At 45.9% G+C, this 15,109-nt stretch overlaps 1 protein-coding gene across 1 annotated transcript in view; it reads right to left on the bottom strand.

Moving 5' to 3' along the window:
- The window catches only part of nup205 (nucleoporin 205), a 141,274-nt gene that overhangs the window by 100,838 nt on the left and 25,327 nt on the right, over nt 1–15,109 (bottom strand). Inside the window, exons 9-12 of the mRNA XM_086008589.1 lie at nt 11,111–11,227; nt 8,788–8,925; nt 8,157–8,307; nt 977–1,182 (exon numbers count right to left, since the gene is read on the bottom strand). Coding sequence (XP_085864715.1) covers nt 977–1,182; nt 8,157–8,307; nt 8,788–8,925; nt 11,111–11,227 — 612 coding nt within the window. The remainder of the gene's footprint in view (nt 1–976; nt 1,183–8,156; nt 8,308–8,787; nt 8,926–11,110; nt 11,228–15,109) is intronic.

Below are 15,109 nucleotides of genomic sequence, written 5' to 3'. Positions count from 1 at the left end.
AAACAGAGGAGTGGGATTTCCACTGGTGTACTGAGCGCAAACAAACAGAGGAGTGGGATTTCCACTGCTGCACTGAGCGCAAACAAACAGAGGAGTGGGATTTCCACTGGTGTACTGAGAGCAAACAAACAGAGGAGTGGGATTTCCACTGGTGTACTGAGCGCAAACAGAGGAGTGGGATTTCCACTGCTGCACTGAGCGCAAACAAACAGAGGAGTGGGATTTCCACTGCTGCACTGAGCGCAAACAAACAGAGGAGTGGGATTTCCACTGGTGTACTGAGCGCAAACAAACAGAGGAGTGGGATTTCCACTGGTGTACTGAGCGCAAACAGAGGAGTGGGATTTCCACTGCTGCACTGAGCGCAAACAAACAGAGGAGTGGGATTTCCACTGGTGTACTGAGCGCAAACAAACAGAGGAGTGGGATTTCCACTGGTGTACTGAGAGCAAACAGAGGAGTGGGATTTCCACTGGTGTACTGAGCGCAAACAAACAGAGGAGTGGGATTTCCACTGGTGTACTGAGCGCAAACAGAGGAGTGGGATTTCCACTGGTGTACTGAGCGCAAACAAACAGAGGAGTGGGATTTCCACTGGTGTACTGAGAGCAAACAGGAGTGGGATTTCCACTGGTGTACTGAGCGCAAACAAACAGAGGAGTGGGATTTCCACTGGTGTACTGAGCGCAAACAAACAGAGGAGTGGGATTTCCACTGCTGTACTGAGAGCAAACAGGAGTGGGATTTCCACTGGTGTACTGAGCGCAAACAAACAGAGGAGTGGGATTTCCACTGCTGTACTGAGCGCAAACAAACAGAGGAGTGGGATTTCCACTGGTGTACTGAGCGCAAACAGAGGAGTGGGATTTCCACTGGTGTACTGAGAGCAAACAGAGGAGTGGGATTTCCACTGGTGTACTGAGCGCGTTCGGAGCGCTGGGTTTGTGGAGAGGTGTCCAAGTATACTGCACGTTACCCATTTGACGATGGTGCCCATTAGTTGCAGGAAGGCGATGAGACCGTCCATCTCACGCTGTGTTATGCCCCTCAAAGGCATGTGCCTGTACTGTATGGTGTCTGTGCTCGGCATGTCTCTCCTCAAATGTTCATGGTACAGCATCAGTGAGTGGAAGAAATGTTCCCATGACACAGGGTTGCCTCCGACCACCTGGATGTTCTCCACTGCAAAGATGAACACAGGTTTTCCATCACTTAATAAAAAAAACTGTAGTTATAATTCTCATTTTTTCCTCTTCCACCAGCTTTCCACCCCCACCCCCTCAAGGGTGTGGTTCCACAGGTGCTCATTATTCTCCTGTACCTCACGAGTGACCATGATTACGTGAGAGCTTCCAAAGTGTTTGTCAGCAGGATATTTAAGTATGGGGGGCGCCAAGCCCACCGGTCTAGTGTCACGTCTTTTGGCGTTCCCAGATTCTATCCCAAATCTGTCTTAAGTTAACTGATCCCAGACAGGGCAGAAATCTGTCAGTACAATTAGCTTTAGCAACCCTAGACTACAGAGAGCCTAAACCAGGATTCGCACTTGCGATCACTGTCCAGTGTCTTCTGCTGGTGCATGTACACGCTAGGTGAGGGATGTGCCTAACTCATTACTCAGACAGCGGTTTTTTTTTGCAGTTGAGGGAGACTGGAGGCAAATGTTACTCAGCCTCCACACTTCTCAGAAGCAGTCACTGGGTATATATTAGAGGGATATCTGCAAAAGCACAGCTTTAAAGAAAGAAAGATTTGCATTTCTGTAGCGCCTTTCATGACTACCGGACGTCCCAAAGCGATTTACAGCCAATGAAGTACTTTTGAAATGCAGTCACTGTTGTAATGTAGGAAATGTGACAGCCAATTTGCGCACAGCAAGCTCCCACAAACAGCAATGTGATAATGACCAGATAATCTGTTTTGGTGATGTTGATTGAGGGATAAATATTAGCCAGGACACCGGGGATAATTCCCCTGCTCTTCTTTGAAATAGTGCCATAGGATCTTTTATGTCCACCTGAGAGAGCAGACAGAGACTCGGTTTAATGTCTCATCCAAAAGACGGCACTTCCGATACTGCAGCACTCCCTCAGTCCTGCACTGGAGTGTCAGCCTGGATTTTTGTGCTCAAGTCCCTGGAGTGGGACTGGAACCCACAACCTACTGACTCAGAGGCAAGGGTGCTACCAACTGAGCCACAGTTAACACTAAAGCACAGAGCTTGGTGAATCTACTAAACGCAGTGGCTTGCTAAACAGAGTGACAGCGGGAATTTGGGAAGAGTGGGAGTTCACGGACAAGTTGTAGGTGAGTAGCACAGAAAGTGTGTTTATATCAAACTGAAATGTAACCTAGTTTCCTAACTTGAAAAAACTGCAAGTCAGTGGCAGTTAACAACTCAATCAGCTGTAAGTGAGTCCCTGAATAGGTGTTAATTATTGTGGCTGAAGGTTAACGGACCAGTTGTAATTAGTGTGTTTCTGAAGGGTACATATTGGAAGGATATTTAAAAAAGCAGAGCTTGGTGAGAGTTAGATGAATCTATTAAATTGAGTGGCGTGCTAAACAGAATGACGATAGGAATTTGGTGACAATGGGAAGGAGGTACTAAAGAAAGACTTGCATTTCTATAGCACCTTTCACGACCACCGGACGTCTCAAAGTGCTTTACAGCCAATGAAATACTTTTTAAATTGTAGTCACTGTTCTAATGTAGGAAACTAAGTCATTAAACCAAGGGGCAACAGTAAATAATCATAGAATCATACAGCACAGAAGGAAGCCATTCGGCCTGTCGTGCCTGTGCTAGCTCTGTGAAAGGGCTGTCCAATTTAGTTCCACACCCCAGCTTTCTCCCCATAACCCTGCAAATTAGGCCTCTTCAAGTACGTCTCTAAATTCCTTTCGAAAGTTCCTGTGGAATCTGATTCCATCACCCTGTCAGGTACCACGTTCCAGATCTTACCATTTCTCCTCAGTTCCCCTCTCGCTCTTTTGCCAATTATTTTAAATCTATGACCTTAGGTTACCACCCACTTGCCAGTTTCTCCCAACTGGTTCTATCTCTCTGCCTCCTAGCCTTCATAATTTTGAGTACCTCTATTCAGTCTCTCCTTAACCTTCTCTGCTCCAAGGAGAAGGATCCGAGCTTCTCTAATTTTTTTAAATTTGTTTATGGGATGTGGGCGTCGCTGGCAAGGCCAGCATTTATTGCCCATCCGTAATTGCCCTCGAGAAGCTGGTGGTAAGCTGCCTTCTTGAACTGCTGCAGTCCGTGTGGTGCAGGTACTCCCACAGTGCTGTTAGGTAGGGATTTCCAGGATTTTGACCCAGCGACGATGAAGGATCGACGATATACTTCTTAGTCAGAATGGTGTGCGACTTGGAGGGGAACTTGGAGGTGGTGGTGTTCCCATGCGCCTGCTGCCCTTGTCCTTCTAGGTGGTAGAGGTCGTGCGTTTTGGAGGTGCTGATGAAGAAGTCTTGGCTAGTTGCTGCAGTGCATCTTGTAGATGGTACACACTGCAGCCACGGTATGTCGGCGATGGAGGGAGTGGATGTCTAAGGTGGTGGATGGGGTGCCAATCAAGCGGGCTGCTTTCTCCTGGATGGTGTCGAGCTTCTTGAGTGTTGTTGGAGCTGCACTCATCCAGGCAAGTGGAGAGTATTCCATCACACTCCTTACTTGTGCCTTGTAGATGGTGGAAAGGCTTTGGGGAGTCAGGAGGCGAGACACTCGCTGCAGAATACCCAGCCTCTGACCTGCTCTTGTTGCCACAGTATTTATGTGGCTGGTCCAGTTAAGTTTCTGGTTAATGGTGACCCCCCAGGATGTTGATGGTGGGGGATTCGACGATGGCAATGCCATTGAATGTCAAGGGGAGGTGGTTAGACTCTCGCTTGTTGGAGACAGTCATTGCCTGGCACTTCTGTGGCACGAATGTTACCTGCCACTTATCGGCCACATAATCTCTCCACATAACTGAAGTTCCTCATCCCTGGTACCATCCTGGTAAACCTCCTCTGTACATTCTCCAAGACCATGACATCCTTCCTAATGTTTGGTGCCCAAAATTGCACACAATACTCCAGTTGAGGCCAAAACAGTGATTTTGTAAATGTTTAGCATGACTTCCTTGTTTTTGTATTCAATGTCCCTATTTACTGAGCAAAGTATCCTATATGCTTTCTTAGCCACCTTATCAACTTGCTCTGCCACCTTCAAGGATTTGTGAATATGCACCCCAGGTCCCTCTGTTCTTGCACCCCCTCAAAATAGTACCATTTAGATTATCCCAGGGTACTTAAGGAAGTGGCCCTCGAAATAGTAGATGCATTGCTGGTCATCTTCCAGAACTCGATAGACTCTGGAACGGTACCCATGGATTGGTGGGTAGCTAATGTTACCCCACTATTCAAAAAAGGTGGTAGAGAAAAGGCGGGGAATTATAGACCGGTAAGCTTGACATCGGTAGTGGGGAAAATGCTAGAGTCCATTATAAAAGATGTAATAGCAGAGCACTTGGAAAGCAGTGACTGGATCGGACAAAGTCAACATGGATTTACAAAAGGTAAATCATGCTTGACTAATCTACTGGAATTTTTTGAGGATGTAACTGGTAAAATAGATAAGGGAGAAGCAGTGGATGTGGTGTATTTGGACTTTCAGAAGGCTTTCGATAAGGTCCCGCATAAGAGATTAGCGTGCAAAATTAAGGCACATGGGATTGGGGGCAAGGTATTGACTTCCACTTTGGTGGCAAAAACAGGAAGGCAGATTATTATTTGAGTGGTAATAGATTGGGAGAAGGGGAAGTGCAAAGAGACCTGGGTGTTCTTGTACACCATTCGCTGAAGGTAAGCATGCAGGTGCAGCAGGCGGTTAAGAAGGCAAATGGTATGTTGGCCTTCATAGCAAGAGGGTTCGAGTACAAGAACAAGGATGTCTTGCTGCAGTTGTACAGGGCCTTGGTGAGACCACACCTTGAGTATTGTGTGCAGTTTTGGTCGCCTTACCTGAGGAAGGACGTTCTTGCCATGGAAGGAGTGCAGCGAAGATTCACCAGGCTGATACCTGGGATGGCAGGAATGACGTATGAGGAGAGATTGTGTCGATTGGGCTTATACTCACTGGAGTTTAGAAGATTGAGAGGGGATCTCATCGAAACCTTTAAAATTCTGTCAGGCCTGGACAGACTAGATGCAGGAAGGATGTTTCTGATGGCCGGGGAGTCCAGAACCAGGGGTCATAGTCTAAGGATAAGGGGTAAGCCATTTAGGACTGAAATGAGGAGGAATTTCTTCACCCAGAGAGTGGTGAACCTGTGGAATTCTCTGCCACAGAGGGCAGTGGAGGCCAGTTCATTAAGTATATTCAAGTAAGAGTTGGATATATTTCTTAAGGCTAAAGGGATTAAGGGATAGGGGGAGAAGGCAGGGACCGGGTACTGAATTTGGATGATCAGCCATGATCTCATTGAGTGGCGGAGCAGGCTCGAAGGGCCGAATGGCCTACTCCTGCTCCTATCTTCTATGTATCTGTGTATCTATGTATATTGCCTCTTCATGTTGTTTCTCCCAAAGTGGATCACTTCACACTTACCTGTAATAAAATGTATCTGTCAAGTGTCTGCCCATTTCACCAGTCTATCCTTGTCCTCCTGAAGTCTTCTACTGCTTCTATCCTGCTCACTATTTACTACGTTGCCAAGTTTTGTACTATCCACAAACTTTGAATTGTATTTCCTATACCCAAGTCCAGGTCATTTATATACAAGAAAAGCAATGGTCCTAATACCGACCCCTGGGGACCCCACTGCATATTTCTCTCCAGTCAGAAAATCATCCGTTCACCACTACTCTCTGCCTCCTATCCCTTAGCCAGTTATGTACCCAAGTTTCCACCGTCTCTTTAAAACCATGTGCTTCTATTTTCCGAAAAGTACTTCATCAAATGCCTTTTGAAAGTTCACATATACATCTACTAGACGACCTTCATCAGCCCTCTCGGTTACTTCATCAAAGAACTAAATCAGGTGAGTCAGGCACGATTTGCCTTTAACAAATCCATGCTGGCGGTCTCTTATTAACCCATGCTTCTCCAAGTGATGAATTAATTTTGTCCTCGACAATGGTTTCTCGTAGTTTTCCCACTACTAACGTTAGATTGATTGGCCTGCAGTTACCAGGTTTATCCCTCGCCCTGTTTTTGAATAGGTGTCTAACATTTACAACCTACCAGTCCTCTGGTACCACTATACAGAGGAGGTACTTTAAAGGCTGGCAGCTCTCAAAGTAGAAAAGTCACCCAGTCCGGATGCTGAGGGAAGTAAGGGTGGAAAATTGCAGAGGCTCTGGCCACAATCTTCCAATCCTCCTTATATATGGGAGTGGTGCCAGAGGACTGCAAATGTTACACCCCTATTCAAAAAAGGAGGGGGATAAACCCAGCAACTACAAGCCAGTCAGCCTAACGTCGGTGGTGGGGAAATTTTTATCGACATTAATACGGGACAAAGTTAATTGGCACTTGGCAAAATATGAGTTAATAAAATGAAAGCCAGCATAGATTTGTTGAAGGCAAATGTGTTTCACTAACTTGATTGAGTTCTTTGATGAAGTAACAAAGGACGTTGATGTTGCGTATATGGACTTTCAAAAGACGCTTGATAAAGTACCACATAATAGATTTTGCAAAATTGATTGAAGGGGCAGTGTAAGCGTGGATACGAAATTAGTTAAGGGACAGAAAGCAGAGAGTAGTGGTGAACGATTGGTTTTCAGACTGGAGGGAAGCATACAGTGATGGTCCCCAAGGGTCAGTGTAGGGATGACTGCTCTTTTTGATATACATTAATGACCTGGACTTGGGTATACAGGATATAATTTCAAAGTTTGCAGATGACACGAAACTCAGAAAACTAGTAAGCAGTGAGGGGGGTCGTAACAGACTTCAGGAGGACATAGACAGACTAGTGAAATGGGCAGACACATGGCAGATGAAATCTAACATCGAGTAGTGTGAAGCGAATCAGTTTGCTAGGAAGAATGAGAGGCAAAATAAACTAAATGGTATAATTTTAAAGAGAGTGCATGCATAGAGAGACCTGGGGATGTACGTACACTAGTCTTTGAAGATGGCAGGACAAGTTGAGAAGGCTGTTAAAAAGGCATATGGGATCTTTGGTTTTATAAATACGGGATCTTTGGTAAATAGAGGCATAGAGTACAAAAGCAAGGAAGTTATGCTAAAGCTTTATAAAACACTGGTTAGGCCTCAGCTAGGGTCTTGTGTCTAATTCTGGGCAACACACTTTAGGAAGGATGCCAAGGCCTTAGAGAGGGTGCAGAGGAGAGCTCCTGGAATGGTACCAGGGATGAAAGACTTCAGTTACATGGAGAGACGAGAGAAACTGGGGTTGTTCTTCTTAGAGCAGAGAAGGTTAAGGGGAGATTTGATAGAGGTGTTCAAAATCATGAACATTTTGATACAGCAAATAAGGAGAAACTGCTTCCAGTGGCAGAAGGGTTGGTAACCAGAGGACACAGATTGAAGGTAACTGGCAGAAGAACCAGAGACGACATGAGGAAAAATATTTATACGTAGCAAATTACAATGATTTGGAATGCACTGCCTGAAGGGCTGGTGGGAAGCAGATTCAATAATAACTTTTAAAAGAAAATTGGATAAATACTTGAAAAGGAAAAATTTTCAGGGCTAAGGGGAAAGAGCAGGGGAGTGGGACTAATTGGATAGTTCTGACAAAGAGCCGGCACTGGAATGATGGACTGAATGGCTTCCTTCTGTGCTGTATCATTCTGTTGTAGTGGTCAAGGGAAATTGGCTGGTTTCACCTCTCCCTATCCTTGGGGCACTGGGGCCAACTGCTATAAAGCTGTGATCAGCTAACTTAGCTCAGATCAGGGATCATACCTGGATGGTTTATTTGTATGGCTTTGTGCAACACTGGCAACTGCCCTTACCCAATCGGCTGCTGGCAAAGCACATCCCTGTATTTCTAACTCAGTTTTATGTCCCACAGTTCTTTAATACTCAATGTCAGGAAAATTTTTGATGCACTTTCATCTGTTCCACTAACGGGCCTCCGTCTGATGTAGCGATACAGCTACAATTTGCTTACCATGAGAAAACTTACCATGACTGCTGCCATTGACTTTGAGCAGACTGAAGCAGTAGTGTGCACAGTGTGGCCCATTGGCCAGTCCACGCAGCATCTTAAGGTAGGGCAGGTAAAGAGATGGCGGCAGCATGTCTCCCATCTGCCTCACAAACTTAGACAGGACAACCTGCAAGAAAAATGCAAGTTGACGTTTTTTGCTGAAAGGACCAGGCTTATAACCCTCGAGCTACCATTTGTATGTACTTTCCAGTAATGCAAGAAAATGTGGCAAGTGTTCATTTCTTCTCCTTAATGTTGGAGGTTTTCATCACTGCTTGAAACAATCATCACAAGGCAGTCTTCCAGAACTTAATGAATAGTGCTGAACTAGCTTGGGGAGAGGCTAAAAGATCTGGGAGTGATAGCAAGCACCATGCCGTGTCATTGTGGAGCAGCATTAACAAAGCAAAGCAGAACGCGGAGCTATATTCCTAAATCAGTGGAGTACATAGGAACAGGAGTAGGCCATTCAGTCCCTCGAGCTTGTTCTGCCGTTCAATTAGATCATGGCTGATCTGTACCTCAACTCCATATCCCTTGGTACCTTAACTAATAAAGATCTATCGATCTCAGTTGTGCAGCTTGGCTGATATCACTGGGGACATACCTGGCGTTGTGGTGGCCTATGGTGGGTCAAACCCAAGAAGGAACCTGTCATGGTCGTGGTTTGGACTGGTTCTGATGGACACCAATATTCGAGGGCGAGCTCCAGTTTGAAAGGGTCCTTCTGGTACAACTCCCCAATCTAACAAAAGAGGAAGAAATGGTCATCTCTCAAGTAATTCATTGCATGAAGGCATTTGAGAAGTTGAGATGTGCTAAGGCACCATATAAATGGAAGCATCACCTCAGGCATCAAAACGGTAGGTCTATGCAATTAAAATGCACATCATCAATTCCACTGGCACAACCTCACCTACTGGCAAACCTACAAAATGTGTGTGCTTGGTGTACCAGGACTCGACTATGTGCAAGCGTGCAGGTCCTTGGGCAATTTACAACTATCTGTTCTTATGAAGCACTACTTGCTTTCTGCCACTGGAGGCCCTCAGCAATCTACCTGAACAGCAGGAAACTGGCACGGTGGTGGTAAACGCGCTCTACCGGCTAAATGGTCCCAGGCATTCGCCCATTAAAAGACGCAAATTCTGGATTATAAACCTGGGGTATTCTTCCCCTCCCTCAGCATTCACCACAAAACACTTCAGTTAACAGTGGAAATTAAATGGTTGGAATTGCTGTGGCTTCAAGTTCGTATAGTAAGTCATAATTATTAAAACAGAAAAAAGACTTGCATTTCTATAGCGCCTTTCATGACCACTGGATGTCTCAAAGCGCTTTACAGCCAACAAAGTACTTTTAAGTGTCGACACTGTTGCAATGCAGGAAATGTGGCAGCCAATTTGTGAACAGCAAGCTCCCACAAACAGCAATGTGATAATGACCAGATAATCTGTTTTTTAGTGATGTTAAGGGGTAAATATTAGCGAGGGCACCGGGGATATCTCCCCTGCTCTTCTTTGAAATAGTGCTACCAACTGAGCTATGGCTGACATGTCTGCTCCTCTATTTTTCTGCCCGTCAACCTTCCCTTACAGTTCAATCTGTACTGGCAGCCTTCCGGTTCCTCGTTTCTTCCCGTGATGGGAGAACACAACCTAATTCTGTGCCCAGGACCTGCACACGTGCAGTTGCAGCAAGAGTCACTGGCTGGAGTTAATTAAACCGTACCAATTGTTGCTCCCCTCAGCTCAAGGTTGCAGAGTCCAGTATCAGCAGTCCCACGACCACCCAGGCTGAGATCCAGCCTTCCTCAGTACCACAGGCACAGGGCTGATTTTGCAAGAGGCTGAGCCTCATTAGGGGAGGCAGGGCTACAACACTCACTACTAGTGAGGCTCTACACCAGGAGCTCTGCATCACAACGTTACCCCTCTCGCCCCCCACGCAGTATTTACCCACTGGGCCACCAAACTAGCTCAATTAAAACAAAAATCAAACCGGTCATCACACTGCACAAGAAGCTGCAGATTTATAGCAGGTGAGCGCTTGAAGCAGGAGCTTTCTGCTCATGTTTTTCACCCAAATCACCACTGTGGGCCTACAGAGATTGTCAACAGGCTATTCAACCACCGGAGGAGCAGGGGGAGACGAGGGATAGGAGCAGGGCCGAACTTGATTATGTATTAATCAGACATCCGCACATGCACTTTGCAGAAAAGGGCCACTGAATAGCAATTAGGAACAGGAATCCTGGCTGGTTCTCTCCTCCTTAGCTAAGCTAAGCAGGCACACCGTGGCCCCCAACTGCAGAGTCCCAACCACTGCATGTGAAATCAGCTAATTCAGCACATTGTGGAGATGGAATCTGTAGGTGCCTTGGTCAGTATCAATCAGCGATTTACATCATCAAAAATAAGCATATCCAATGCTCCATAACTCAAATAATTACTGGCCAGTCTGTGATCTCAGCAACTGGGGCCTCAACAACCTTTTGCTGGCATCTAAAGAATGGATTTATGATTTACTTACACACAATGCACAGAAGAAATATTCCTTAGAGACCTAATCAATACCCAAGCAGTTCCCCTTTGCTATAATTGCCCAGTATCATGCTGCATACAGCCGTGCTTTCAGCTGTCGAGGCCCTGAGCTCTGGAATTCCCTCCCTAAACCTCTCCGCCTCTGTCCTCCTTTAAGACGCTCCTTAAAATCTATCGCTCTGACCAAGCTTTTGGTCACCAGTCCGAGTATCTCATGTCGCTCTGTGTCTAATTTTGTTTGATAACGCTCCTGTGTAGCGCCTTGGGACATTTTACTATGTTAAAGGCACTGTATAAATATATAAGTGGTAGTTGCCCATTCGCTGGGCTACAGATTTGGTGCCTGTTCATTAAAACTCCAAGCAGTGGAGCAGCATTTCATCTCACCAGCAGCATCAGGTGCTCGAGGTCACGGCGCAATGTGGAAGGTGGGTCGGTGCCCATCTGCAGGCTCATGTGGATGATTCGGGCATCCTCGTCCGCACGATTCCGCAGTTGTTTAACCTGCGGGGCAGAAGGCAAGATCACAAAGGAAAAGATCAGTACAATCTTACTGGTGAGGCCTCTTTTCACCCCGTTTTACGACCATAAGAAATTGACGGGGAGGAAAAGACCAGCTGCTCCACCAAGCCTCCCACATATTCATGATGTTTGGGGCATAGTGACCAGACACTCCTCTCACCCCCACAACAGCCATGTAATCTCCTGGGAGAGGCGAAAAAAGCAGAATAAAAATACCCACAGCCAAAAGGGGGGAAAAAAAAATCTGGAAAATTCCTCTCCGGCCACCTTAGGCGATCAAAGCCAGCCCAGGAGATCTCATTGACCATGCATAACTGTTAAGCAACTTGCCTTTTGGATGATGCGAGCTCTGCCCCAAACTAAGCACCGGTCCAACTCTTTTTCGGGTGTGCAGAGAGTCAGCACTCACCACATCAGCCGGTAACGCATTCCAGAGGCTCACTACTCTCTGGGGGAGAAAAGGAACCGCCTGACAGCCAGTCTGTTCCTACTCTTGCATAGTTTAAACGCATGTCCCCTGGCCTTCCCCAATCTGTCAAACTGGATTAATCCATCAATAGGCACAGCACGCTTTCCCATTACAGTGCAGCACTCACATCAAGCTCTACAATACAACTACATGGCCTCATCTAACATGTAAAGTGGAGTCAAAGTTTTACAGTTAGTACTAGAAGCACAAAGGGGAAGGTAGAAGAAATATTTTAACGTTAGAATATGGGATGGTTTACCACAAGTGCCTGTTGAAGTTGACCCAATTACAGTGTAACACTTAATAAGAAACGCACTCCTGGCTGGCCTTCCACGTTCTACCCTACATAAACTTCAGCTCATCCAAAACTCTGCTGCCTGTGTCCTAACTCGCACCAAGTCCCGTTCACCCATCACCCCTGTGCTCGCTGACCTACATTGGCTCCCGGTTAAGCAACACCTTGATTTTAAAATTCTCATCCTTGTTTTCAAATCCCCCCATGGCCTCGGCCCTCACCATCTCTAATCTCTTCCAGCCCCACAACACCCACCCCCCGTCCACGATATCTGCACTCCTCTAATTCTGCCCTCTTGAGCATCCCTGATTATAATCGCTCAACCATTGGTGGTCGTGCCTTCTGTTGCCTGGGCCCCGAGCTCTGGAATTCCCTCCCTACACCTCTCCGCCTCGCTACCACTCTTTCCTCCTTTAAGACGCTCCTTAAAACCTACCTCTTCGACCAAGCTTTGGGTCACCTGCCCTAATTTCTCCTTATATGGCTCGGTGTCAAATGTTTTTTGTCTTATAAAACTTGTGAAACGACTTGGGATGTTTTACTACGTTAAAGGCGCTATATAAATACAAGCTGTTGTTGTTGAAACACCTTTGTGGGAGCACCGTCAATGCAAAGGTTGCAGCGGTTCAAGAAGGCTGCCCATCACCACCACCTCCTCAGGACTACTGGGGATGGACAATGAATGTGATTTTGCCAGTGTCACCCACAGCCCAAGAACAACAGGAAATTAGATAAACATTTGAAGGTATTACTGTAAAGGGTTCAGGGAAAGGGGATTAGAATAGATAGCTCTGATATGGAGCGGACATTGGCACAGGTGCCATGGGACGATCAGCCTCTTCATGTACTGAAATGTCTCTGATCTGATTGTGGGAGTTCCAAATGCAGCTGATGCTGGGTTAGATGTTTAACTACTAGAGTGATGAGCTGAATGAGCTTTCTTCATCATCACTTTCTCTCGCATCTATAGCCTCTCACTGTTAATCAGTATACAATGGCCCAGTAATTCCGGGCACAACGCACGAGTACGGACGGGGTACTCACGCGTGTGCCCGGAGGAATTGCCAGTTTTCAGCATGCACAGCGCATGCGCAGAAAACCGGCATTTCCTGTCCTCTGACCCAAGGGGTTAAGAGGCAGAGCGCGTGCGACTGCACACGCAGCGCGTGCGCAGTGAAATTCCTTTTTTTTCCCCCCCCCAAGAGTTGCGCGTGTGTAAAGGCCTCCGGTCTTTACGCATTGAAAAACTACACGTAAGTACTTAGTTTTTCAGGTAAGTGGGCTTTTAGTACAATTGAGAAAAAAAAATTCCACAGGTTTGTTATTTTTAAAGAATTTACAGTAAGGTAAGTTTAGTTTTAGCCCCGATTTTTTATATAATTTTTTTTTTCAAATTTTAAAATTATTGTTTAAAATAGTTTTTCAGAGTTCTTTATTGTTCATTTAAGTAGTGCAATGTTTTTTTAAATTTTCTTTCAGGTTTAAGTAGTGTTTTGGGGCCAGGAGTTTTCATGAGTTTGACAGCTCTTACTGTCAAACTCATGAGTTTCCCCTCCCCTGATTGGCTGCACAGTGCTCACCTGATCCCAGCCGGCACATCGCACTAACTACGCCGCTGGATCAGGTAAGCACATCGCGCCGACATCTGAACCGGGCCAGTGACAGGAAATGCAAGCAGGCCCGGGCTTCAGATGTTGGCGCGCAGGGTGAGTGCAGATCGGGGGCTTGCACACGCGGCAAGCTCCCGGTCCTAATTTCAGGGCCATTAGCTCATAGTGCACTCCAGGGAGAAGACAAAAATTCCACGCAGTTAAAATTCACAATTTAAACATTAGTTATTCTAACACCCTTGTTAAAAACCTGCTGTAGACTGGTGAATGAAAAGCAACTGCTGGTTAAGAACTACTCTGCTAGTTTCCATGAGCATGTTATGTGATGGACTCAGCCTGATCGTGGAGTTCAAACACTTCTGAGAAGCTCCATGAATGTAAGTGTTTAAATGCATTCTGAACTCTTCCACTCTTCACGAACACATCTCCCTACTGAGTTTGATTGAAGCATTTTCTGAAAGTGCCGGCTAATACAACATCTGTTGTGAAGTTTGATGGTATTAGCATTGCAAACTTGGTTCACAAAACTTTATTTGCTTGCTTTTATTTTGCCTAACATGCTTTTCCAGCAAAATGTCCTGACAGTAATAACCAAAAGAATGCTTCATTCAAGCAGTGAAATACAATACTGAAGTAACATACTGAAGTTATGTTCCCAGCAGTGAGGGATCCGGACCTGTGGGTCACCCATACATTAGTACACCAGTCGCAGGTCAGCACGAATGACCCCACTGCACTCACTCAATCCCACCTTTGTTATTTTAAAAAGGGATTTACTGATGACTCAGATCAGCTGGTAAGATTTTAATTCACTTGACCTTACTGTTCAGATCATTGAAAGGCTCAGATGGAGTCACAAGGAAAAGATTAGTGTGTGATTTCATTCGCTGGAGCTGTTTTTAGCAGGGTGCTGGACTGCCAGCTCCCAGCGCAGACAGTGCAACTCCAGAGTTTAACTCACTCAATTTGCTCATTTTGACCTCCAGGAAGACCTGGTTTAAAATTAAAAATAGTTTTCACTCACAATGACCCATAGCAAATCCAGAAAGTTACTCCCGGTTACAATGTCTTGGAGGCGGTGCAACAAAGGTTCACTAGACTGATTCCTGGGATGAGAGGGCTGTCCTATGATGAGAGATTGTGTAGAATGGGCCTATACTCTCTGGAGTTTAGAAGAATGAGAGGTGATCTCATTGAAACACACAAGATTATGAAGGGGATTGACAGGGTAGATGCCAAGAGGTTGTTTCCCCTGGCTGGAATGTCTAGAACTAGGGGGCATAGTCTCAGGATAAGGGGTAGGCCATTTAAGACTGAGATGAGGAGGAATTTCTTCACTCAGAGGGTTGTGAATCTTTGGAATTCTCTGCCCCAGAGGGTTACGAATGCTGAGTCTCCGAGTATATTCAAGGCTGAGATCAATAAGATTTTTGGACTCATGGGGAATTAAGGGATATGGAGATCGGGCAGGAAAGTGAAGTTGAGGTCAA

Source organism: Somniosus microcephalus, chromosome 16 (assembly GCF_052327205.1).
Source record: "Somniosus microcephalus isolate GS21.2 chromosome 16, FLI_Smic_1.0, whole genome shotgun sequence".
In the NCBI taxonomy this organism is placed as follows: Eukaryota; Metazoa; Chordata; class Chondrichthyes; order Squaliformes; family Somniosidae; genus Somniosus; species Somniosus microcephalus.
This window is presented reverse-complemented; position numbering and strand designations above follow the sequence as displayed.